We start from the raw sequence: 27,848 nt of genomic DNA, 5'->3' as shown, positions 1-27,848 counted from the left end.
TCTTGTTTGGAACAAAAAGAAATACTTCCATCCACAAGACAGAAGTACACCAAAACAATTCCCCGTGGCAACAACCACCGAAAACACAGAAGACCAGATCATAACAATAAGGGTCGGTTCTAGGCCAATCTGGAGGGACTAAAGGAAAGCAAATTAGCAGCTAAGGTATAATTTTCTCCTTCCTAAGCGTCCCTCCAAACAGGCGTAGATGGATGGGAAGTACCAAAGCAATGAGAACCAAGGGTGGGGACCCCTGGAGCCCTAATTCAAATAATTGAGCCCCAAAAGCCATTTCCCCGATGATCGAGAACATCCACGCAATAGTGTCTAGCAAAGGAATGCAAATTGGACAAAACCACCTCTCTACAAATCTGTGGCGGTACCAAAGTGTTCTCCACTCAAAGCTGCTTGCCCTCTGGTAGAATGTGTTATAAGGGCATCTTGCCACTAAGAGGGTAAGCCGAAGCAATGGCAGCCTGAAACGCCACCAAGTCCTCTCTCACACCAGCTAACAAACCAACTATCCAAGGCAGTAAACTGGCTCTCTAGGCTACCTCCCTACCTGAGAGAACATGACAGGCACAAAAAACTGGCTCTCCAGGCCACTTCCCTACTACAGGCAACATGACCATGGCACAAAACAGTCTCTCTAGGCAGGGCAGAACAAAAGAATATTCAGAGCAAAAAGGCAAGCTGCCTACCAAAACTGTGATAGTAATGTAACCTTTAAACATCTACAAAGAAATCTCAGCTGCTCTCCAAAAAAGAAAAAAAAAATATTTCTGGCCCATAATAGGACTAAAGGTAGCTGAAGAGAAAAGAATGAAAATACAGCTGGTAATAGAAGATATATAGTTGAAACTGTCAGGCCAAGTCACTTGACATGGGGAGCTGAGAAGAGAGGGGACAAAGGCCCGGAGTGTGCAAGGAGGCTGAGAGGAGAAGCTCAGCTTAATCTTAAAAGAAAGGTTCAAAAGGAACCAAAAGATTAAGGCTCAGCGAAGTTGTGAAATTAAGATTTATTTACAGCATTTGTATCCCACATTTTCCCACCAATTTGCAGGCTCAATGTGGCTTACATTTGCCGTAACGGTGGTTGCCATTTCCAGGTAACAGAATTACAAGTGGTAATGCGTTAAGTTGCATACATACATGGTAACATACATTTAGCATAACATAAGTGGAACAGATCATGGTATAGATATATATCATGTGCATATACATGGTAAGGAAGAATAAATTATGGTAATACATGAAAGTTCCTGAGTAAAAATTTGGGCTGTGTCATACTTTAGGTCATCGGCTGTGGAGTGACCATATTCGACAAAGTTTGAAGTGGTAATGCTTATTTATTAATGGCAAAGAGGTTAATCAGTTAAGTGATAAGATTCTAATTATGTCTATGTCGTGTAAAGTCTTATTTAGTATTTAAGCTGGATGTTTATGGTATGCCTTCTTGAACAGATCTGTTTTCAGTAGCCTTCGGAAGATAGTTAGGTCTTGCGTTGTTTTTATTGCCTTCGGTAGTGCAGATGTACGAGAACCTGGTCGCATATGTGGATTTATATTTTAGCCCTTTGCAGTTAGGGTAATAGAGATTGAGGAATGTACGTGCTGATCTTTTTGCATTCCTGGTAGGCAAGTCTATAAGGTCTGACATATAGTTCGGGGCTTCCCCGTGAACGATTTTGTGGACCAGGGTACAGACTTTGAACGCAATTCGTTCTTTTAGATCAGGTGAGCCCACATGTAAAGACAGAACAGATTAGGAGGTTAGGTGCAGCTATGTTGTGAAGCTGCAAAAGATAACCCAGCTAGAGAACCCAAATGCATTGGGCTTCTGGAAAAGCAAGATATGTTGGTGAGCAGGGAAGCCAAACAACTGAATAGCTATAAGTGGAACAGGAGCCAAATCCAGCCACGTGGCATAGCTTTCCCAGCAAGCTATATTTCTTTATTTAGAAGTAATGTACCACTCTTGAAGGAATTCACTCAAGGTGGTATATTACCCTAGCACTCCGCCAACTACATTAAACAGAGAAGCGATGAGACTAGGCTCCACTGAAACAGAGATTGAGTTCCACACAACCCATGAACATAAACCTTGTTTAGCATATGCCAATAAGGTACATAAGTACATAAGTAATGCCATACTGGGAAAAGACCAAGGGTCCATCGAGCCCAGCATCCTGCCAACGACAGCGGCCAATCCAGGCCAAGGGCACCTGGCTAGCTTCCCAAACGTACAAACATTCTATACATGTTATTCCTGGAATTTTGGAGTTTTCCCAAGTCCATTTAGTAGCGGTTTATGGACTTGTCCTTTAGGAAACAGTCCAACCCCTTTTTAAACTCTGCTAAGCTAACCGCCTTCACCACTTTCTCCGGCAACGAATTCCAGAGTTTAATTACACGTTGGGTGAAGAAAAATTTTCTCCGATTTGTTTTAAATTTACTACACTGTAGTTTCATCGCATGCCCTCTAGTCCTAGTATTTTTGGAAAGCGTGAACAGACGCTTCACATCCACCTGTTCCACTCCACTCATTATTTTATATACCTCTATCATGTCTCCCCTCAGCCGTCTCTTCTCCAAGCTGTATAGCCCTAGCCTCCTTAGTCTTTCTTCATAGGGAAGTCGTCCCATCCCCGCTATCATTTTAGTCGACCTTCGCTGCACCTTTTCCAGCGTATGAGGCTAGGCTGGTGTATTCAAAGTGATAAGCTTGGCTGAGCTTGAGTTGGTAAACTTGGATGAATTAAAGCTGAAACTACGCTGAGAAGACACTCAGTGGAACCCATGATGTTAAGCTCGGCTAACAGGCCCAAATGAGCTGAGCCGGAGAAGTTGGCAAAACTAGCTGAAGCCACGAAGCTAAACTCTCTTAAGCCCATGAAAGTCATGAGAAATGAAAAGGAAATAGTGGAGCAGGAGAATGAGAGCAGCTCAGGAGAATAAGTGACAACAGAACTATGTCAATGCAGGACTACTGCTATTTATTTCTATAGCACTACCCACATTATATGCAAGTACTTTTTCTGTTGCTAGTGGGCTCACTAAGGTGTGTGTAATTTTTTCTATACCTTGGCAACGGCTTGCCCAGTCACAAGGAGCTGCAGTGGGAATTGAACCCACTTCCCCAGCATCTCAGTCCAATGCACTAATCATCAGGCTACCCTAATGGCTTGTGCAGTGAGCTGCATACTAACTGGACTGCCAGGAGGAGACGATACATTAAAAATGTAGACCAAAGCATGAACCTGCATTGTAGGAAGCAATACCTCAGAGAAAAGGAAAGGACTTGAAACTGAAATTCTCTCTTGTGCTCCTCTAAGAATGCACACAAAGGCTAACTGGACTCAAATCTCTCGAAGGCACCGGAACAGAGCTTAAACAGTGCTATTAGAGGGGCTGAGTACCTGGGAATAGCAGGCCAAATTTCATGCGAGCTCGCACTCCCTGAGGACCTTATACCACCAGGTGAAAAAAATCAAAATAAATGTTCTGTTATGAGGTGTGCATTGGAAAGAAAGGCATCTCTGAAAATCAAAGGAGTAAACTCATAAGGAATTTCACCTGAGAAGACATGCATAGAAGCTTAAGAGTCTCAGACTAAATCCTTAGGTGTTAATCACAATTATGCACAAGCCAGTGTTAAATCTGAGACTGTCAATTTATAAAGGTACTCACTTCAAAAGGAGCCACTGGCCTTTAATTTATTCAATATTTATTTTGAAATTAACTGCTCCTAAACCACTCCACACATCCTGATTGTCAGTGTCTAGAGAGCAGCCTAAAAGTCTGATCAAGTTACTCCATGTTAACTGTTCTGAAAGTCTCCATCTCCCCTCTCCCAAGTTCCAGACCCATGTGCAAAGAACTCTAAGCCGAGTGACTTACCAGGGGAATCTGAAAATTCTAGAACTCCAGGCACTCACTCACAGGAGCTAAAGCTCCTGCAAAGCTGGAAAAGCAGTGATGAATACTGCTCACTTTTGCATAGTTTAAGAAAGCAGTGATAAAATATATCTTACCACAGTCGGGGAGCTTTGGCAGGTTTTGAACGAGAGGGCAGAGGCATAACACACTCTCACAGTGGCAGAGTACAGACACTGGGGGGGGGGGGGGGGGGGGGCTGTCTTCTAAAGGAGGCCTCAATGGTCCAGATGGAGGGAGATCGAAGGAACTCAGAGACCTTTGAGACGTACCTCTGCTACCCTTTTTTTTTTTTATTGTATTTTTAACAGGAGCTAGAACCAAATAAGGCACTTCCTAACAACAAACCCAGGTATAAACTGGATCAGGAGAAAAGTTCAAAGGCACTTCCAACTTGACAAACAGCAAAAACACTGGTTCCAAGGGGGGGGGGGGGGGGGGGTGTACACCCAGCCATAAAGGCCCCATCCAAAGCAAATGGAGGTCAGAATAAAACTGGCTCAGAAGAGAAAGCCTCCATAGACAGAATCATAGCTCAACTGAAAATTAGCTAGAAACAAAATCAAGAGTGGAGGGAGGAAGGAGGGGGGAGTCCGAGAACAGTCAGCAAGGCAAACCCTGAGTGCTGTCAAACTGAGCACAAAACAAGAGAGACCGCGGAGCACTGCCAAACCAGACATTGCTCCGTGTAAAAAAAAAAAAAAAAAAGAGGCTCACCTCACAGGCACTCGAGGCCCCTAGACAGCACCAGGGGCCAAGGCACAAAAAGGGACCTCCAGAAACAAAAAGGAACCAGGAGGTATAGGGAGGGGAGGGATCCGGCCGCCTGGGTTTGAAACCCCCAGGGCACAATGTGACCCTCATGGGCCACGGCCCCAGCCAGCAGTCAAGAAGGAACCATAGGAGAGAAGCAGAGAAATTAGGAGCCAGAATGAATTACACTGCTAACACCAATAACTTATTTCTTCCTTAGGGCTATGAATCCCCAGGCCTATCAGAATAGTGGAGACTGCACAGGCTCACACCTCTACCCCTTGATGGGAGACTGAGAAATACTGACTCTGGGAGGGACTGCACAGCTAACTTACAGGCTCCACCAGAATTCTGTAGTTCTTGGTCTCCACCCACCTGCTGATAGAAGAGCATAACCCATCCATCTACGTCAGTCTGGAGGGATGCTAAGGAACAGTGGTTTTGTTAGAGGGATGCCCTCCATTTAAATAGAAACTACTCAGCAATCTTACTGCTTAAAGGTCCTCAAATTTTCAGTTAGTGGATTTATGCACATTTACACTTTGAGTTACAACCCTCTTTCACACGCTGTATTAAAAAGTTAGGCATACAAATACAATGGAGAGAACAGTGTAATATAGACTTCTCTTTGCGTCCTGCATGAAGAATTCCAAGTAGCCTGTGAATAAAGAAAAACTACAAAACAAGACCTGCATGGGATCCTTCAGACATGAATGCAGCAGCACAGAACAGGGATTGCTCATTTCTGGATACTGGAATTATATTAAAATACTAAAGTATCAGGCTAAAAATTAATGGAAAGGGCTCACTAACTGTAAAGACAAGATTAAAAAGCAACTATGACATCAGGTGTCCATCGGGGTACAGTTCCTCATACACACAAGAAGTTATTTGCTAAACACCTGTGTTACCTTCAGATGAAACTAATGTCTGGCACTAAGCTTTTGTTTGCTTAAATGTAGCATTGGCAGGGTTCACATTTGCTTAACTTCTCAAATCAAAGTACTACACACTGGAAAACCAAAATAGGACTAGAACAGGTTTTTAAAATCAGCATGGCGTGGTATATGAAATGTGTCCCCTGTGTGACTAGATTTACTAATTTTATTACTAAATTTAATAAATGTACAGGTCTAATCTACTTTATAAAAATATAAAAACTCTTTTTACAACATGCAATCTTAAACACACACAAATGTTCAGGTTATTAACAAAGAATGATAAAAATGATATAGTGTGAAAGGCTTTATATCTGCTGCATGCATCCTTACAAACCTTTCAGGCACAGGTCCACAGCTGGTCATGAATAAGAAGGCATATAAAAATGTTTCTCTTTTTTATTACAATGAAGTTCATAACAGTACAGAAAAGTCACATGACCGTAGGTCAGTATTTTGATATCCTGTAATAGGACTCTAAATACATTAAATAGTTACACATTCAGATTCTTAAATGTACAGGTAGTTGAGAACAGTTACAGCCCTCACCAAGCTATGTTGGGGACATGAAGTCCAACAGCACTTGTAGTGCTGTGAAGGCATCACTTTACATATAGCAACATAATGTTACAGAACTTGCCTTTAAGATGGTATGTTCATGTAATTCGGTGCCTTCACAATTTAACGAACCATATTTACTATACTTCACTTCTAAAAACCTAGATGAAACATGAAAAAGAAGCCATACAGTATAAATTGCATCATCAGGGAAGTTCCTGTTTTTTATTCCAAATAAAAATATTATTCTGCCCCCACCCAAGTAAAATATGAACGTTCACTAGCTTCTGGTACATGGGAAGATATTTACAGTCATAATGAAGTCTTAACTGACGGAAGCTTGGCTATATAAACAGCACAAGATGAGAAAAGGTTTAATCTCCAAACCTATTAGACAGTGTTGCAACATCAGTAGCGGCTGCCCTGTGACATTACAGGTGGTCTCATGCCCATCGGAGGTCGGGGGGGTCCACCTTGGTAAGGGGGCACCATTGGTGGTCCTTGCCCATAGGGAGGCATTGGTCCTGGAAGATAACCTGGAATACCTTGATGTTGATGAGGACCACCAAACTGACCTAAAAATCAGAAGCAAATCATTTTTATTCATATTATACTGTGTACAATAAAATAAAAACAGCTCTATACATTAGAAAAATCATATTTCCTTCAAAGAGGACAATAACTATGTATTTGATACACTAATTTTAATCTGGTAGCAAAGAAAATTTTGCTCAGAACACACAAAATTAATTTACAATCACTGAATGTAATTTTATCCCAACAACTGGCTGACAAACGCTGGGGCCCATTATGCTAAAGATTCTTCCATTGAATTGGCAGCTCTTTTAAACTGGGCAGTTGTTTGTGGTGAGCTCCAAGGGGGAATCCCCTCCCCCGGCTCTCCTCAGGTAGCTTTTGGGTGTCGGGCTATTTTTGGCCATGAACTGGGCTGGAGAATTTTCAGATTATCTGGCAACTCTGATGCATATGTGTATCCTGTTGCACTATAACAAACAAACAAAAGGAATGACCTTAAAATTACTATTAGAAACATTACATCAAAACATAACTTACCATGAGGAGGGATTGGAGGTCTCATTCCTGGTTGCTGTGGAGGCATTCCTCCTTGTGGTGGCATCAGACCACCTAAAGGACCAACAGGTGGATTGCCCATGCCACCCATAGGTGCCTGACCTGGCCGAGGGAGATTACGCTGATATTTATGCAACTGAGCCCTTCTTTCTTCCTAAGAACACAAGTGTGAACAAGTATTGCTATCAGTAAACAGTTCTGATACTTCTGTAGCATGAAGATTAACTTCAATAGACTAGACTTGCTAAGATTTATTCCAACTCTCTCTCTCAATGGAAAAAGATATTTACTACATTTAGAAGTGCTCAAGTTCATAACCTTCTGAAATATTCTACAGTAAATATTTGTAGCTGTAAATTTTAAACAAAAAAAAATTCAAGACGGCCTCACTGCACGTAACATGTATAGAATGGTAGTAATATTCGATCAGTGCCTCTCAGGATAGCTTAGACATTGTCTTAATTTCTTTTCATATTTAATCACAGATGTACATATAGTTTGAACATAAATTTTGCCTGAAACTGTTCTTAGCAAATGGAAACAGTAAAATTGGCACCTCTTATGGATCATTACAAATTGGAATTCAATTTGCTTATCCATAAAGCAGAGAGCAAAATGGTGAGAGCCAGATTTTATGCTTATGTTTTTATTTCACAAGCTGATCATTTATTTTAAAAACTGTTTACTAATAGCACTGATTTAATGATTAACGTTTGGCACACTGAACTAACTAAACTTGCCAATATTACAGCACTTTACAAGTTGATTCAACCTAAAGCCATTTCTTCCCCATGGTATACGACTCTTCTGGCAGATCAAAAGGAGGAACGTAGGAAGCATGAAGGACTATGGATTTCCTCTGAATTGGATAGCAATAAGTTAAAATGGAAGGAAATATGGATATACTGAGTGTTCAGCTCAGGTTTTAACAGAGAGGAAATCCCCCCCCCCCCCAAATCATGTGATTTATTTCTGCTATTTATATATTTCAATTTTAGATATTAAGATTTTATTTTATGAATTCCACATTAAAAAAAAAACAAACACATTTTTGTTGGCACCTTGGGATACTTATTTGCACAAACCATCCATTTGGTTGGTGGAAATTTAGGTTGCTAATCTCAATTCAGCTTGAAAAAATGAACATTCTATACAATATTGCAATCAGCATTTATTTGCAACTTTTAAATACGAGTCTAAATCCACGTATCATTTTTATCACTGTGTTTAATGGAACTATCTGGCAGAATGAGGGAGAGGTTTCTAAAAGGCCTAAAAGATTAACTTATTGTTTCTGCTACTGATCTATGCTCATTTTCAAAAAATACATAAAAAGTTCTAAACATATACTTTGGAAGAAAGGTGGGATGGAGGAGATATGATGTTATTTGAAAGCCTCGAATGTATAAATTCACAGGAGGCAGGTCGTTTTCAATGGAAAAGAAGTTCTGAAATGAGGGATTTGGGGGGGGGGGGGGGGTCAGAACAAGAGTAAAAAAGGTTAGACTCAGAGGTACTCCATGGAAATATTTCTTCCCAAAAAAGGGAAGAAATATGCCTAGAACAGCCTCACAGTGGGACAAGTACAAAGGATTTTTGAGGGATAGGAAGGGATTGTAGAGCCGAACAACTGGTGTACATGACTAGATAGAAGGAAAAAAAGGAGGAAAACGACAAAATCCTCACGGATGGGTAGACACCAAACAAATAATAGGTGAGGCCATAACTATATAGAAACATAGAAAATAATGGTCCATGTTTAAATATGAGTAATATTTTAAACTTACCAGTGATATATCCTCATCTGGATGGATCAACTTACTAGTTGCACTGGTCGTTGTAAGGGTTGCAGGCTTACTTGTTATAGATGCAGCTGGTTTAGCTGCAGTGCTGTTTGTTGTATTAGTAGTTGAGATTACCGACTGTGTGTATGCAGGGAATGTGGGTTTAGGAGGCTCTGTGGTTGTCAGAGGTGCATTATTCAAAGGTTTGAAATCAGTACCAACAGGTCCTGGTAAAGCTGTCTGAGCCTGTGAAATGTAAACACAAAAGAAAATAAATTATACCAAAAAATGTACAATTTACTGGCAAGCCTTTAACTGACTTTTGTAATAGATCTCTTCTTCCTTTTCCCTCAAAAAGTATTCAACGTGCTCCCCAGGTCCAGATAACCTTTTATTAACTTCCCCAGGTGATAATTTCAGGCCAATATTAAGCTTACAGCCACACAAAAAGGCCAATATAGCCCAAATTTGAAAAGCACAAAGGGGCCTATTTATAGTAACATTTGTTAGCTATTAATGCAGCAGTTAAAGCACACTAACAGTTAACACATCTTAACACAATTTGGAAGGGGGCAGAGAATAGATGGGAAATGTGTCTTATAGTTAACACTCTTACACTGAAGACATCAATCTTACTCTTATAGAATGAAGCCTTCATTTTCAAAGACTGAAACAATAGGTATCGGTCTTGTTTGTGTGTCTGCCCTCTAGCGTGCTATCAACTACCTCCAAATTTAAACACGTTGAATTGGTATTACCAGATAAGCACAAAAAAAAAAAGCATAGATCTGCCAATATCGACTTTTCATGCACTTCTATCTTATGTGCAAGATGAGTACAACAACATAGGTTTAAAAAGTGGACAGATGTTTTTAAGATTAGAAAGAATTTTAAACTTTTCATAGTTTCTAAGATGAAGAAAATGATTAACACGTGAACTTTATAAAAAGACATCCATATTTCCAATCTGCCTACTGAAGATGGCATGACTAGTACAGACTAAGCTGCAACCTTTCCTTCTATGTCCATTATAGTGCCATTGAGGTTAACACAAAGGCTTCACCATGCAAACTAACCAGTACCAACTACAACACATTAATGCTCACATGCTATTTTTAACCCTTTAGAACCAGAATATGTGAAATTGTGGCCTAATTTACAAGTCAAAATGCTTTTGAAAGCAAAATCCAATTAAAAATGCCGTGTGGTTATTAATGAAACCCCATTCAACAGCATTTATAGAAACATGTTTACAAAATTGTGTCTTAAGTTCCAAAGGGTTTTAATTGTGAAGCAAAAGCTTTTAAAAACTGCAACTTCCTGCATACTTGTGCTGTGCTAGGAAACAGAGCTTTAGAAGGCGCAGACAGATTTTCTGAATTGGATGAAGCTGTAGATGAGCCTGTGACAGGTGTCCCCATCTGTAGCATAAAAGAAAGGAAACAGTGAAAAGTCTCCAAGCAAATGGGTGGAAAATAGCTAAGTGCCAGACTCCATGTTATCAAAGGGTGTGAATTCTTGTCAACTGCCACATCTTCAGTCCAGCTGTCATTAAGACATTATGGATGTTTTCACACTGTACTTTAAAATTCTAATAGTTAAATGTATGCATGTTTTACAGAGACTATTAGCACCACAACAGGCTCTGTTCTGTACAGAAACGTAAAAAAAAGTATGGGAAAAATTAATGCAGACAGCTGCCTCCAATATCCAAAAAAGCCAGACGAAACATGAAAATTCTTATCCACAACTTCTACCAGTGAGAAATAGTATAAATAAGACAACAAAGGCCTAAAGATACTTTTATGCCCTAAGTTTTCATCCTAGAATGGCTATCACCACAGATATATATGTGCTGAAGGAAAAGCAAGAGTGAACATACAAATTTCAGTGCATCAAGTGACAGGGGAGCTAGGACATTTCAAATTCTGAATAAGATAATCTTACCTGCCCTGCACTGGGGAAAAGTGGTTTAGTAATAGGAGGCTGTGGGTTGGGTATAGAGGCACCAGGAGCTGAAAGCCTACCAAGAATACCCTGTGAACTTGCTGGCTGTGCTTGTGTCATAGGAAGCATTCCAGGACGAGGACCAACATGTGGTGGTATACCTATGAAAAGATGTGGGTTTTAGTTTATAGCTTTATTTGGATAATTTAATAAAAAGCAGCGTTAACTCAGTTTACAGTCTTACAGTAGACACATACATTTATTTTTAATGGTTTACTAACAGCCTATACTTTCATTTAATGCGCTATTACAAAATGAAAGGATAAATGAAACAAAAATGGAATGAAAATTGAATATTTTTTTTATTGGCAGTAATATATTCTTAACATTATACAACCCATCAGCTCAAGAAACACAATCATCATGGAAACAAAGCTAGTTAATACAACAGTGCCAAAAATTTTAAAAATAATCTTTTAACCCCACCTCCCAAACCCTGCGGTACCACCTACTCTGAAACCTTATAGTGTTCAGCCTGACCCACGATAGTGTAGAAAGTTCTAACTTAGTAGATGATGGCAGATAAAGACCTCTATGGTCCATCCAATCTGCCCAACAAGATGAACTCATAGCATAAGGTATGATGGGATACTTCATATGTATACCTGTTCTTTATTTGTCCTTGCCATTTTCAGGGCATAGACCGTAGATGTCTGCCCGGAACAGTCCTTGTTCTAAAACTTCAGAAGTTGTCATCGAAGCCTCACTCCAACCCATCCAAATCTATTCAGCCATAATCAGTAGATGTTTACCCAGCACTGGCCTTGTTCTCCAACTTCTGAAGCTGAATCTGTCCAGCCACGATCAGGGCACAGACCATAGAAGTCTGCCCAGCACTGGTTTTGCTTCCCAGTTACCGGTGGTGCCATCTAATCTCCACTAAGTTTCTTTGGATCCATTACTTCTAAACAGGATTCCTTTGTTCTTATCCCACGCATTTTTGAATTCCACTACCGTTTTCATCTCCACCACATCCCATGGGAGGACATTCCAGGTATCTATCACCCTTCTCAGTGAAAAAAATACTTCCTGATATTATTCCTGAGTTGGCCCCCCCCTTCATGTCCTCATCTCTGAAAAAGGTTTGTTTGCAGATTAATACCTTTCAAATATCTGAACATCTGTATCATATCACCCATTTCGCCTTCCCTTCAAAGTATACGTGTTCAGGGCATCAAGTCTCTCCTCGTACATCTTGCTATGCAAACCCCATATCATTTTCGTTGCTTTTCTTTGAACCGCTTCAAGTCTTTTTACATCCTTAGCAAGATACAGACAATACTCTAAGTGGGGCCTCACCAACGACTTGTAGTGGGGCATCAACACCTCCTTTCTTCTGCTGATTATACCCCTCTATGCAGCCTAGCATCCTTCTGGCTGCGGCCACTGCCTTGTCACATTGTTTCCTCACCTTGAGATCCTCAGTCATCATCACCCCAAGGTCTCTCTACTGAACCTAGCTTACCAATCTCTCCCCTCCTATCTGGTACATGTCTTTTGGATTTCTGCAGCCCAAGTGCATCACTCTGCACTTCTTGGCATTAAATTTTAACTAATTAAACCACTAATGGTTGTCTAATGGTTAGCAGAGGAACAATTGAATTTTATATCTAACAGCTCACCTAATGGTGGATGTGTCAACTTTGCACCATTTGTCCGCTTTTGTGGATATGAAGAAGCTGAGCCCAGTGGGACGACATTTTGTATATCAACAAAGGTGGAGAGCTTCAGCATTCATGCCATGGGAGTGATAAAATTTCATCAAGCCGTTAATAAATTAAGTGGAGCTTTCTGTTGTGATCTTGTGCTCTTGGGACCTGGTAGACCAAATGGTTTTCAGAAAGGTGAAATTAGGCCTTACCTGCTAATTTTCTTTCCTCTAGACCCTCCAGACCGGTCAAGACGCTTGGGTTATGCATGCCTACCAGCAGAGGGAGACTGAGAACACTAACTTCAAACTGAATACATATAACCTGTGCTAGCCCTCTATCTCAAGTATACACTTAGCAAAGCAGAGAAACAAATCCCTGGAACAGTAACTCTGAAACTAATAGAACCCCTGTACCTGGAAAACTAATAGTGAAACACCAACAGTGTGCTTAAAACAGATGTAACGCCCAGGCGTCCCACTCTGCAGAATATTAGGGTCAAAGAAAGTTCTCCGACCATACTGAATATAAAATGAACAGTCATAGCAGAACACGGCTCAAAATATTTCTGATAATCGACACGGCTGAAAAATACTTCTGCTAAGCGACAGGGCGGGCTCTTGACCGGTCTGGAGGGTCTAGAGGAAAGAAAATTAGCAGGTAAGGCCTAATTTCACCTTCCTCAGCAACCCTCCAGACCGGTCAAGACGCTTGGGAAGTACCAAAGCAGTAGACACATTAAGGGTGGGACCCACGAAAAGCAGAAGACAACACAGCCGCTCCAAACCGAGCATCCTCTTTTGCCTGCACATCAATTCTATAATGCTTTACAAAAGAATGAATGGACGACCACGCCGCCGCCTTACAAATGTCCTGCGGAGGAATAAAACTACTTTCCGCCCAAGAGGCGGCTACCCCCCGAGTAGAGTGTGCCTTTAGTACCGAGGGAACTGGCCGCCGCTTCAACAAATACGCCGAGGCAATAGTCTCCTTCAACCATCTAGCCAGAGTAGCCTTGGAAGCCGCTTCACCCTTTCTGGGACCTCCAAACAAAATGAACAAACGATCCGACGCTCAGAAGTCCTGCGTTCTGCTCAAATACGACCGCAAAATGCGTCGCACATCCAACTTAGCCAAACGACGTTGAGAGCGATCACCAGACCTATCCCCCAACACTGGTAACGAAATCACCTGATTTACATGAAAGGAGGATACCACCTTAGGAACAAACGAAGGAACTGTCCGCAACGTCACTTTCTCCTTAGCCAAGGAGAGAAAAGGCTCTCTACAAGACAAAGCCTGTAGCTCCGAAATTCTACGCGCCGAAGTAATGGCCACCAGAAACACCGTCTTTAAAGTAAGATCTTTACACGAGATGGAAGTCAATGGTTCAAACGGAGGGCCTACCAGAGCCTCCAAGACCAAATTCAAATCCCAAGGCGGAACCGTCGGCCGACGAGGCGGACGAAGCAACTTGACAGCTTTCAAGAACCGCCCCACGTCCGGCGAAGCCGCCAAGGAAATCCCCTGAATCTTTCCACGGAAACAAGACAACGCTGAAACCTGCACTTTCAGGGAAGAGAGCGAGAGCCCCCTGTCAAGACCGTCCTGTAGGAACTCCAAAACTTCCGCGATCGAAACACGTAGAGGAACATAATCCCGCTCTTGACACCAGTTCTCAAAAATGCGCCACACTCGCACATAAGCCAAAGAAGTAGACCTCTTACGAGAACGCAACATGGTATCAATTACCCTGGCTGAAAAACCTTTCTTCCTTAATCTGAGCCTCTCAAGAGCCAGGCCGTAAGCGAGAATGGAGAAGGGTCGGCCATCTCGATCAGCCCCTGAACCAATCTCACCCCGGGCCCCAACGGAATCGGAGCCTGCACTAATAACCGAACCAGGTCTCCGTACCACGGACGTCGAGGCCAATTGGGCGCAATCAGAACCACGAGACCTGCATGGCGCTCGATCCGCTGCACCACGCGGCCCACCAGAGGCCACGGCGGAAAGACATAGAGCAACTGTTGAGCCGGCCACGGGAGCACTAACGCGTCGATGCCCTCGGCCCAAGGATCTCTTCGACGACTGAAGAAGCGAGAGACCTGAGCGTTGTCGGCCGATGCCATGAGATCCAGCACCGGTTGACCCCACTCCAGCACCAGTCGATTGAACACTGAGGGATGGAGGGACCACTCCCCGGGGTCTAACGTGTGCCTGCTTAGAAAATCCGCGCTCACGTTGTCCACCCCTGCCACGTGGCCCGCCGAGAGGCCCTGAAGATGAGCCTCTGCCCACAACATTAACTCCGCCGCCTCCACAGCTAACGCTTGGCTCTTCGTTCCCCCCTGCCGATTTACATATGCGACGGCCGTGGCATTGTCGGAAAGAACCCTGACTGCCTTGCCTTCTAGCAGGCTCTGAAAGGACCGAAGAGCCAACCGAATTGCTCGAGTCTCCAGACGATTGATGGACCAAGATGCTTCCTCCAACGTCCTTGGGCTACCTGACCCAGGCAATGCGCTCCCCAGCCCGAGAGACTCGCATCCGTGGTCAGCACCGTCCAATTGGGAGTGTCCAGCGGCACGCCCTTCGCTAGATTCGGAGAGTGGAGCCACCAGCGAAGGCTGCGAAGGGCAACCCCCGACAGAGGGAACCTCTCCTCCAGGTCCTGAGACTGAGGAGACCAACGAGACAACAAAGCTCTCTGTAATTCTCTCATATGGGCCCTGGCCCAAGGCACCACCTCTATTGTTGCCGCCATCAGACCCAACACCTGAAGATACGCCCGAGCCGACGGCGCTCTCTGCGCTCGGAGCTGACGGATCTGCCCCTGCAGCTTGGAAATGCGAGGAGCTGTCAAAAACACCCGGCCCTTCTTCGTGTCGAAGCGAACTCCCAGATACTCCAGGGACTGGGAAGGCACCAGGTGACACTTTGCCAGATTGACCACCCAACCCAGCGACTGCAAGAAGGTCACCACACGGCCGGTCGCCTCCTCGCTCTCCGACCTTGATTTGGCCCGAATCAACCAGTCGTCCAGATACGGATGAACCAAAATGCCCTGCAAGCGCAGCGCCGCCGCCACCACCACCATCACCTTGGAAAAGGTGCGGGGCGCAGTCGCCAGGCCGAAGGGAAGCGCACAAAACTGAAAATGTCTCCCTAAGACCACAAAGCGAAGAAAACGCTGGTGCGCCTCTAGAATGGGAATGTGTAAGTAAGCCTCTGTCAGGTCTAGAGAAGTCAGAAACTCTCCTTCTTGTACCGCTACAATAACTGAGCGTAATGTCTCCATCCGAAAGGAGGGAACCTTTAGGGCTGCATTGACCTTCTTGAGGTCTAAAATGGGCCGGAAGGCACCCTCTTCCTTCTTGGGCACCACGAAGTAAATAGAGTAACAGCCCGTACCCCTTTCTAACATGGGAACAGGTACCACCGCCCCTAAACCGATTAGACGCGACAGAGTGGCCCGTACTGCTCTTGCCTTGCATCTTGAATGACAGGGAGACACGAGAAAGAAATCGGAGAGAGGACTGTCGAACTCTAGGGCGTACCCGTCTCGCACTATCTGCAGTACCCACTGGTCTGACGTGATCTGGATCCACCTCTGGTAAAACAAGCGTAAGCGAGCCCCCACGCGAACCAGAGGCTGGGTCCCCAAACCATCATTGCGACACACGGGACGGCCCGGACGCTCCCGAAGAGGAGCCTCGCCCCCCGCGACGGCCACCTCGAAAGGACTGGGTTCTCTGGAAAAACCGACCCCTAGTCCCCCCAGAAGACCTACCGGGCCGATACCGCCGAGCCTCCTGAAACCGCCCCCGCCCTGCAGCCCCCTTAGGCACCTTGGGACGAAGCTCAGGAAGCCGCGGGGCCTTAGCATCACCAAGACCCTTCACCAACTTATCCAATTCCTCCCCGAAAAGCAAAGAGCCTCTAAAAGGAAGGGAACAAAGTTTAGCCTTGGAGGCGGCATCGGCCACCCAGCCCCGCAACCACAGGGCCCGCCGAGCCGCCACCGCAAAGGTCATGTTCTTAGCAGACGCCCTCAACAAATCGTACAGCGCATCCGCCAAGAACAACGACCCCATTTCCAACTTGGCCAGATCTTGAACAAGAGAAGCCCTATCAGCCTGCAGGCTATCCAGGAGCCTCTCAGCCCAGCGAAAACACGCCCGAGCCACCAGACCTCCACAAACAGACGCTTGCAGCGCCAAGGCAGACAGATCAAAACTCCGCTTTAGGAAGGTCTCCAATTTCCTATCCTGAGGGTCCCGCAACGCGGCCCCCCCATCCACTGGAATAGCAGTAGCCTTAGTCACTGCCGTCACCACGGCATCCACCGTCGGGGGCCTGAGAGAATCTCTGTCCTCCTGAGGAAGAGGATAGAGCTTGGTCATAGCCCGAGCCACCTTACATTGAGCCTCCGGCGACTGCCACTCCTGCGTGATCATATCTCTCGTCCGCATTCATAGGGAAAGAGCGAGAGACCCGCCTGATCCCCTTAACCAGAGGGTCCACCTGCTTCCCATCCCCAATGGGAGCTGCCGCAGGATCAAACCTTAAAGTGGCAGACACCTGCTCAATGAGTTCAGATAATTCATCCCTGTGAAAAATCCGAACCACCGAGGGGTCTTCCCCTGGCAAAGGCAGGTCTCCATCCTGCCCTGCAACCGACCCCTCCTCCTCTTCCAGGGGGCTAAAATCGCCCTCAGAATCCGGAGGAGAAAAAAACCTCTCCATCTTCAGAGCACTCCACACGTGGCCTTTTAGCGATAGCCCCCCCCAACCTGGGACTAAGGGACTCTGCACCCGATGGGCCCACCTTCCAAGCCTGAAACAAACTCCAAACAAACTCCGGAGGGAACCCCATGCTGCCCGAGGCCTCCCCCCCAGCGGGGCTCGAAATCGGGAGAGACTGTGGTCCCACGACCGTCTCAGCGCCCAAAAGACCCGAATCCAAGATGGCGGCGGTTCCCGCCAAAATCGGAACCGCCGCTGAAGCGCCAAACTGAGCCGCAGCAACCTCCTGCGATCCCGCCGAAGGAACCTCCGCTGCTAACACCGGTGGCGCGAGGGATAGGGCCTTGGGCTCTCCACAAAACCGGCAGGGACCGCCAGCCGCGTCTACACCCCAACGCGCACACAGCCGGCAACGAAGCAACTTCCCCGACATACTCGCGCCTCAGAAACAGCTGATTACAACAACCGGCGAACAGCAAAGAAAAGAAAACACACTCACCGGCGCTTAATTACTGGCTCAGCTCTCCCAGACCAGCTGAACAACTCCGGAAACACCGAAGTGCAGCTCCTGCAGCTCTCCACACGAGGTGTGCTCTTTTTTTTTTTTTTTTTTAAACTTTGAGCCCTGCTGCTATTATCTGTATGGCACTCAAGGCTGCAGGATTAACACTGCAGCCGAGGCACAACGCTGCCCAAAGCGGGAGAGCCAGTCGGGGGGAGGGACCCGGCCACCCGGGTGTGACACCCCAGAGGGGACAATGGTAGGCCCCACCGGACCTACCAAGCCCTTGCACACCACAGAATTCCAGGCACAGGGATTAACACTGTTCTTTCATCAATTTATCCCCAGAAACCAACTGAAGATTAACTAATCTCACAACAAGGAACCTAAATCCTACCAGACCGGACAAGCTGCACAGGCTGCATGTCTACCCTCTGCTGAGACTGAGAAAATACTGGAGATAGAGGGCTAGCACAGGTTATATGTATTCAGTTTGAAGTTAGTGTTCTCAGTCTCCCTCTGCTGGTAGGCATGCATAACCCAAGCGTCTTGACCGGTCTGGAGGGTTGCTGAGGAAACGACCTTTTGCCTTATGAGTGTTTATGGTGAATACATTTTCTGCGCTTATGTTATGATCTATAGCAAAAATGTTTTCAGTACTATATTTGTGTATTAATAAACATTTTGATATAGTTTAAAATGTTCTGGAGTATAACTCCAGGCTTCGTTCCTTTTCTCTAGCGGCACCTTATGCCTGGAACAAGCTTCCTGAGCCTGTACGTCTAGCTCCATCTCTACCTGTTTTCAAATGTATGCTGAAAACCCACCTTTTCTCTGCTGCTTTTGGCTCCTAGTCACTACCCATTTGCCCCCCCCCCCCCCCACACCTTGTTCCTTCTCACCCAGTACTTCCCTCGCCCTTGTCTTGTCTGTGTTATTTTAGATTGTAAGCTCTACTGAGCAGGGACTGTCTCTCTGTGTCAGGTGTTCAGCGCTGCATGCGTCTGGTAGCGCTATACAAATGCTAATAATAATAATACTAGGAATAAATGCCCGTTTGAGGGCAATGAAACGGGCGCTAGCAAGGGGCCCCCTCCCTCCGAGCTACTTGCCTTGTTCGGTGTTGGCGTCGCTGTGTGTGGGTAGGGTTTTGGGTTTTTTTTGTTTGCTGCGCCTCCGTGGCCATGCCTGTGGCGTTTCGGTTTCGGGCCTCGAGTGTTATAGCTCCGCCCTCGACGTCATGACGTTTTGACGCGAGGGCGGTGCAGACACTCCAGGGCACACCGGATATCTCGGGCTCCTCAACTTCCGTGGAGGCTTCAGAACGTTGGGGTTGCCTTTTATATATATAGATATTAAATTTTAGCTGCCAGACCTCTGACTATTCTTCTAATTTTTGAAGATCTGTTCTCATGGTTTCTACGCCCTCCGGGGTATCCACTCTATTGGCTATCTTCATATCATCCGCAAAAAGGCAAACTTTTCCTTCCTCTGAGCGGATTCCATTTACCACCACACTCTGCTGCCTGTCAACCAGTTCCCAATCCAGTTCACCACTTTGGGTACCAAGTTCAGCTCTCTCAGCTTATTCACGAGTCTTCTGTGAGGGACCATATCAAAGGCTTTGCTGAAATCCAAGTACATTACATCTAGGGAAAGTTCTCTCTTATCTGATAACTTTCTTTCCTTTAGTCACAGCAGATGAATCCAGAGACATGTGGGTTGTGACCATCTACTAGCAGGTGAAGATAGAGAGCACTGAACTGAACTCTGTCTTAGAGGAAACAGTACTCCTGGTCAGTATCCAGGGGGGAAAAAAAAAAAAAAAAGGATGTGATTCCGGATTCATCTGCTTCGACTAAAGGAAATAAAGTTATCAGTTAACAACTTTTCCTTTCTTAGCGTCTGCAGATGAATCCAGAGACACGTGGGATATAGTAAACCAGTCCTCAGGTCAGGTAGGAAACTGACACTCCCACTGAGAGCACTGATCACATGAAAGAAGCATCCTCCTGTGCTGCGACATCCAAATGTGGAGTGGAGGAGTGGCCTAGTGGTTTGGGTGGTGGACTTTGGTCCTGTGGAACTGAGAAACTGAGTTCAATTCCCACTTCAGGCACAGGCAGCTCCTTGTGACTCTGGGCAAGTCACTTAACCCTCCATTGCCCCATGTAAGCCGCATTGAGCCCGCCATGAGTGGGAAAGCGCAGGGTACAAATGTAACAAAAATAAAATAGATACTATTGGAGATTCTACATGGAATGTTGCTACTATTGGAGATCCTACATGGAATGTTGGTATTCCACTAGCAACATTCCATGTAGAAGGCTGCACAGGCTTCTGTTTCTGTGAGTCTGACGTTCTGCAGGGCCACATTGGTGATCTGCAAGGGCCGACTTCTACATGGAATATTGCTAGTGGAATAGCAACATTCCATGTAGAATCTCAAATAGTAGCAACAGTGGAGGAGTGGCCTAGTGGTTAGGGTGGTGGACTTTGGTCCTGAGGAACTGAATTCAATTCCCACTTCAGGCACAGGCAGCTCCTTGTGACTCTGGGCAAGTCACTTAACCCTCCATTGCCCCATGTAAGCCGCATTGAGCCCGCCATGAGTGGGAAAGCGCAGGGTACAAATGTAACAAAAATAAAATAGATACTATTGGAGATTCTACATGGAATGTTGCTACTATTGGAGATCCTACATGGAATGTTGGTATTCCACTAGCAACATTCCATGTAGAAGGCTGCACAGACTTCTGTTTCTGTGAGTCTGACGTTCTGCAGGGCCACATTGGTGATCTGCAAGGGCCGACTTCTACATGGAATATTGCTAGTGGAATAGCAACATTCCATGTAGAATCTCAAATAGTAGCAACAGTGGAGGAGTGGCCTAGTGGTTAGGGTGGTGGACTTTGGTCCTGAGGAACTGAGTTCAATTCCCACTTCAGGCACAGGCAGCTCCTTGTGACTCTGGGCAAGTCACTTAACCCTCCATTGCCCCATGTAAGCCGCATTGAGCCTGCCATGAGTGGGAAAGCGCGGGGTACAAATGTAACAAAAAAAGAAAAATGTCTACAGAAAGTATGCAAAGAGGACTACGGTAAAATTATGTATCATACCTGATAATTTTCTATTAATCATAGCTGATCAATCCATAGACTGGTGGGTTGTGTCCATCTACCAGCAGGTGGAGATAGAGAGCAAACTTTTGCCTCCCTATATGTGGTCATGTGCTGCCGGAAACTCCTCAGTATGTCGATATCAAAGCTCCATCCGCAGGACTCAGCACTTAGAGAATTACACCCACAAAGGGACACTCTGCCCAGCTCACTACCGCCGAAACGGGGGAGGGGAATTAACCCAGCTCATCCCCACACAAGTGGGGGAGGGGAATCCGTCCAGCTCATCCCCGCGGAGCGGGGGAGGGACACCACACCCGCCGATGCGGGGGGATCTGGCTTATCCTGCAACCGCAACCGCAGGAGGAGCTGACTGACCCTAGCACCGCCGAAGCGGGAGGGGTACAAAGCTGCCCTACAGCCGCACGAAGCGGGAGGGAGTGCCGGCAGAATTTAAATCTCAATCCAGCCCCGTAAAACGGAGGGGAGAGGAATGCAGCAGCTCACTGTAACACAAACTCGTCTCAACTCTTGAAGAATCCAAGTGAAAAAACTTGAACACGAAGTCCTCCTGAAGTAACTGAAGACTAAACTTGAACCTAAAATTCAACCAGAATATAAACAGTACAGATATCTGGGAGGGGCTATGGATTGATCAGCTATGATTAATGGAAAGAAAATTATCAGGTATGATACATAATTTTACCTTCCATATCATCAAGCTGATCAATCCATAGACTGGTGGGATGTACCGAAGCAGTACTCACCCAGGGCGGGACATAGAAATCCCTGACCGCAACACTGAAGCTCCAAACCGGGCCTCCGACCGAGCAGCCACAGTCAAGCAGTAATGCTTGGAGAATGTATGGGCCGATGCCCAAGTTGCCGCCTTGCATATCTCTGCCAAGGAGACGGACCCGGCCTCTGCCATCGAGGCCGCCTGAGCTCTAGTGGAATGAGCCTTCAGCTGGATAGGCGGCACCTTCCCCGCGGCCACATAAGCCGCTGCAATGGCTTCCTTGACCCATCTTGCCACTGTAGGCTTAGCAGCCCGCAGACCCTTACGAGGACCTGCAAACAGGACAAACAGATGATCCGATTTCCGGAAATCATTGGTCACTTCCAAGTATCTGATGATAACTCGTCTCACATCCAGATATTTGAGAGCAGAGTATTCCTCTGGGTAGTCCTCCCTACGAAAGGAAGAGAGACAGAGCTGCTGATTCATATGGAAGCGAGAAACAATCTTGGGCAGGAAGGAAGGCACTGTGCGAATAGTCACTCCTGCCTCAGTGAACTGCAGAAAAGGCTCTCGACATGAGAGTGCCTGGAGCTCAGAAACTCGTCTGGCTGAAGTGATAGCCACCAAAAAGACTGCTTTCAACGTCAGGTCTTTCAGAGATGCCCTCGACATGGGTTCAAAAGGTGGCTTCTGTAACGCTCTTAGCACCAGGTTGAGATTCCACGCAGGCACCACCGAGTGCAGAGGAGGGCGCAGATGATTAACTCCCTTGAGAAAACGCACCACATCAGGCTGCGAAGCCAGGGAAGCACCCTTCAGGCGGCCCCTGAAGCAAGCCAGGGCCGCTACCTGGACTTTAAGGGAACTGAGCGACAGGCCTTTCTCCAGACCTTCTTGCAGGAATGCCAACACTGAAGAAATTGGAGCAGTGAATGGAGAAAATGAGCCTGCTTCACACCACGCTGCAAAGGTACGCCAAACCCTGGCGTAAGCAGTAGAAGTAGAGCGCTTCCTCGCTCTCAGCATAGTGGCGATGACCTTGTCTGAGAAGCCCTTCTTCCTCAGACGCTGCCGCTCAATAGCCAGGCCGTAAGACCAAAGGGGGAGGGATCCTCCATCACCACGGGACCCTGATGTAACAGACCCTGCTCCACTGGCAGCCGCAGAGGATCGTCGACTGAGAGCCTGATCAAGTCCGCATACCAGGGACGTCTGGGCCAATCCGGACCCACCAGGATTATCCGGCCCGGATGCTTTGCCACCCGGTCTAGCACCCTGCCCAACATGGGCCAGGGCGGGAACACATAGAGAAGCTCTTGTGTCGGCCACTGTTGGAGAAGAGCATCTACTCCCAGGGATCGAGGGTCCCGTCCTCTGCTGAAAAAGCGTGGCACTTGGCAATTGGCCGATGACGCCATCAGGTCTAGGCTTGGCTGGCCCCAGCGCTTCGTGATGTCCAAGAACGCCTGAGCAGATAGCTGCCACTCTCCGGGCTCCAAGGTATGGCGACTGAGAAAGTCCGCCTTGACATTCATGACTCCGGCAATGTGGGCCGCTGACAGCTGTTCCAGGTTCGCTTCCACCCACTGGCATAGATTCATGGCCTCCTTGGCTAGAGGGGCGCTCTTGGTACCTCCCTGGCGATTGACATAGGCCACAGCCGTGGCATTGTCCGACAGGACCCGTACAGGCTTCAACGCCAGTACCAGGATGAACTCCAAAAGCGCCAACCGAATGGCTCTGAGTTCCAGGAGGTTGATAGACCACTTTGCCTCTGCAGGAGACCAGAGCCCCTGCGCTGTCCTTCCCAAGCAGTGGGCTCCCCAGCCCGACAAAGAGGCGTCCGTCGTGACGACAATCCACTCCGGGGTCACCAGGGGCATTCCTGCAGACGTGTCTGTCTGCGTCCACCAGCTCAGCGCCTTGCGCACTGCTGGGTCCAAGGGAAGGCGCACAGCATAATCCTCCGACATCGGAGTCCAGCGCTGCAGCAGAGAGAGTTGTAGTGGTCTCATATGAGCCCTGGCCCAGGGCACTACTTCCATCGTGGCCGTCATAGAGCCCAACAGCTGCACATAGTCCCAAGCCCGAAGAAGAGAGGCTACTAGGAACTGGTCCACCTGAGCCTGAAGCTTGACAATCCGATTGTCTGGCAGGAACACTCTGCCCACTTGGGTGTCGAATCGAACTCCCAGATACTCCAGGGACTGAGTTGGGCGCAGCTGGCTTTTCTCCCAGTTGATGATCCACCCCAGGGAGCTCAAAAGAGCAACCACCCGGTTCACAGCTTTGCCGCACTCTGCATAAGAGGGGGCTCGGATCAACCAGTCGTCCAGATAAGGATGGACTTGGACTCCTTCCTTCCTCAGGAAGGCCGCGATGACCACCATTACTTTGGAGAAGGTCCGCGGAGCAGTAGCCAACCCGAACGGGAGGGCTCTGAACTGGAAGTGTCGGCCCAGGACTGCAAAACGCAGAAAGCGTTGATGAGGAGGCCAGATGGGAATATGCAAGTACGCTTCCTTGATGTCCAAGGATGCCAGGTACTCCCCTGCCTTCACTGCCGCTATAACAGAGCGGAGAGTCTCCATGCGAAAGTGCCGAACTTTCAAGGCCCGATTGACCCCTTTGAGGTCGAGGATAGGCCGTACAGAACCTCCTTTCTTTGGTACCACAAAGTAAATGGAGTAACGCCCCTTGCCAAGCTGATTTTCTGGCACCGGAACGACCGCACCCAGGCGGATCAGATTGTCCAAGGTCTGCTGCACTGCCACAGCTTTGACCGGAGACTTGCAGGGAGAGAGTACAAACCCGTCTCTTAAGGGTCGGCAAAACTCTAGCTTGTAGCCGTCTCTGATGACTTCCAGCACCCAAGCGTCTGAAGTTATTGTGGTCCACTCGCCCAGAAACGAGGACAGCCGTCCTCCAATCTGCACTGGGGCGTGGACCAAGGTCCCGTCATTGGGTACGAGACACTGGGGGAGGACCGGAGGGAGCACCTCCGGGACGGAAGGAATGCTGCTTGGGGGAGAAGTTCCTCTTGAAGGAAGAGGGGGCAGAGGAGCCCGACCTGCCCGGGCGGTACCGACGGGCTTCCTGAAACCGTCCTCTGGAGGTACCGGGGCGAGTACTAGCCCGAGCCCTGACCTCTGGTAACTTCTTGCCCTTAGACGTGCCGAGATCCGTCACGATTTTGTCCAGCTCGACCCCAAAGAGCAGCTTGCCTTTAAAAGGCAATCTAGCCAGGCGGGATTTAGAGGCGTGGTCAGCAGACCAATGCTTCAGCCAAAGCCACTGCCGCGCAGAGATTGTCTGAGCCATGCCTTTAGCTGAGGCCCTCAAGACATCATACAGCAAGTCTGCCTAATAGGCTAAGCTCGATTCCAGGGCCGGCCAATCAGCCCTCAAGGAAGGATCCGAGGGGGAAGCCCGCTGCACCATAGTCAGGCAGGCCCTGGCCACATAGGAGCCGCAAACTGAGGCCTGCAAACTTAAAGCAGCCGCCTCAAAGGACGACCTTAAGGCCGCCTCCAATCTTCTGTCTTGGGCGTCCTTTAGGGCCGTGCCACCTTCCACCGGCAACGCCGTTTTCTTAGTCACCGCAGTGATTAAAGAATCCACGGTAGGCCACAGATAGACCTCACGTTCACTTTCAGGCAAAGGATAGAGGCGGGACATAGCCCTAGCCACTTTAAGGCTCGCTTCCGGGACATCCCATTGAGCCGAAATTAAGGTGTGCATGGCATCATGCACGTGGAAGGTTCTAGGCGGGCGCTTCGTCCCCAGCATAATAGCAGAGCCAACAGGGGCTGAGGGAGAGACGTCCTCCGGAGAGGAAATCTTTAAAATGCCCATGGCCTGCACTAACAGGTTGGGCAAATCCTCTGAGCTAAAGAGCCGCGCTGCAGAGGGGTCATCCGGTCCATCCGAGCGGGGATCCGTCTCCTCCAAGGAATCCGCAAAGGACCGTTGGGAGAACTCAGATACGCTGCCCTCATCTACATCGGAGGAGACAAAGTCCTCCAAGGCCTGGGAATCAACCCGAGGGCGTTTACCTCCGGGGGCCTCAACCTCTTTACCAGACGAGGGAGCAGGGGCAGCGTTTTGCATAAGGAAGGCCTGATGCAGCAGCAAAACAAACTCGGGGGAGAAACCCCCCAGACTGTGCACTTCCGCAGCCTGGGCTACAGCCCTAGACGCACCCTCAACTGGCGCTCGCAAGAGCGGGGCAGAGACATGCTGCGCATCCAAGATGGCATCCGGCGCGACACTCCGCGAAGGAGCCGCGCGGGAAGAACGGCGCTTAACTTTAGCCGCTTTTGTGCCGTCGCCCAAATTAAGGGCGTTCATGGCATTAATGTCTCCCACCTCAAGGGCGGCCCAAGAAGAAGCCGTCCGAGCCGCGTGGCCGGCCAAGATGGCGGAGGCGAGCAGCGGGGGATGGGCGTTTATGGCGGGAAAAACCGCCACACCGGAGGAAGGACCGGGACACTCATCGGTCACGAAACTGTCACCCAACAAGGGCGAATCAGACTTTAAGACCCCCGCATCCCCTCTAGAAGCGCCCAAGCGATCAGAGGAGCGACTCTTTGCGCCCTCGCCCTCCGACGCCATAGGCCACGTGGAGATCAATCGGGGAACCCCCTGCCCGCTATAAAAAGGTAAAAATTACCTGCTTTCCGCTCCGAGCTGTAACGACCTGGTGTCCCAGTGAGTAGCTGCAATAAACGTTTAAAGAAACATCGAAATAAACGCCTTTAAGGACGTTCAAAATTTTTTTTTTTTTTAACGGAGCCAGCGGGAGGGGGGAGAAAAGGAGGGACCTGGCACCACCAGGTTTGCACTTGCTCAAGAAGAGCCCTCAACCCCAGGCACTCAACAAAACCTAAAAATTAGGCTTGGAGGCCTAGCCAGAGCTGCTGCTGTGTGTGACCACCACCTGCTGAAATAGAGAACATACAGAGGAGTTTCCGGCAGCACATGACCACATATAGGGAGGCAAAAGTTTGCTCTCTATCTCCACCTGCTGGTAGATGGACACAACCCACCAGTCTATGGATTGATCAGCTTGATGATATGGAAGTAGCCATTCTACAGATGTCTACCAAGGAACAAGTTTTGGACTCCGCCCACGTGACCTCGGCTCAAGTGGAGCGAACTCACAAACAAGACAGAAGGTAAACACCAGAAATCACTTGCTTGATCCATTGTGCAATAGTTGCCTTAGATACCACATTACCATGCTTTGGACCCCCCCCCCCCCCCCCCCCCCAAAAAAAAAAGTGGTCAGAGCGGCGGAATTCATTAGTTGCCTGCAAATACTGAAGTGCCAGAACATTCAGCAAAATTTATTATTAGGATTTATTTACTATCTTTTTGAAGGAATTCATTCAAGGCGGTGTACAGTAAGCATAGATCAAACATGAGCAATAGGCAATTACAGCAGTAAAAATATTCAAAGGCAACACAAAGCACGGCATGGTATACTACTTACAATGTCAACACAACACGTAATAATTGATAGTGAAGGGTAAAGCAAAGATGCAACATATAGATAGGTAAGAAAGTAGAAAGTTAGTAAGGTGATTGATTTAAAGAAAGAGACTATTATTAAGAACAAAATTACAGAGCATATTCAAAAGCATGGATTAATGAGACAAAGTCAACATGGATTTAGTGAAGGGAAATCTCGCCTCACCAATCTGAAACAGACCCCTGGAGACTCCCCCAGACCTGCTGGCCAATAATGCCTGGCTTCCCATAAACGGCCACACGCTGACACACAATGGTCACTCGTCTTAAATTGATCAATCTGGCAACCGAGGAACCTTACCCTCTCCCAGACTGCACACCAACATTCAACTCCTCACCAAAGAGTATAGAGCCTTTAAAGGGAAGAGAAACATCTTGAAGTCGCATCCGTGGCGCAACTCTGAAGCTACAGTGCCAACTGGGTAGCCACCACCAGGGAAATATTCTTAGCCGAAGCGCAAAACAGAACATAAAAGGGCATCGGCCAAGA

At 47.2% G+C, this 27,848-nt stretch overlaps 1 protein-coding gene across 3 annotated transcripts in view; it reads right to left on the bottom strand.

Annotated features, from left to right (window-relative positions):
* Window positions 1-6,010: 6,010 nt before the first annotated feature.
* The window catches only part of ZNF207 (zinc finger protein 207), a 60,084-nt gene continuing 38,246 nt past the window's right edge, over window positions 6,011-27,848 (bottom strand). Inside the window, exons 7-12 of one of the 3 annotated variants that reach the window (XM_030208411.1) lie at window positions 11,009-11,169; window positions 10,390-10,482; window positions 9,065-9,307; window positions 7,260-7,431; window positions 6,573-6,760; window positions 6,011-6,346 (exon numbers count right to left, since the gene is read on the bottom strand). In XM_030208411.1, coding sequence (XP_030064271.1) covers window positions 6,594-6,760; window positions 7,260-7,431; window positions 9,065-9,307; window positions 10,390-10,482; window positions 11,009-11,169 — 836 coding nt within the window. In that variant the 3' untranslated portion in view covers window positions 6,011-6,346; window positions 6,573-6,593. Of the gene's footprint in view, window positions 6,761-7,259; window positions 7,432-9,064; window positions 9,308-10,389; window positions 10,483-11,008; window positions 11,170-27,848 lie in introns of all 3 variants that reach the window. The other 2 variants (XM_030208410.1, XM_030208412.1) reach the window with 2 other exon arrangements.

The sequence above is a fragment of the Microcaecilia unicolor genome, chromosome 6 (genome assembly GCF_901765095.1).
Source record: "Microcaecilia unicolor chromosome 6, aMicUni1.1, whole genome shotgun sequence".
Classification (NCBI taxonomy): Eukaryota; Metazoa; Chordata; class Amphibia; order Gymnophiona; family Siphonopidae; genus Microcaecilia; species Microcaecilia unicolor.
This window is presented reverse-complemented; position numbering and strand designations above follow the sequence as displayed.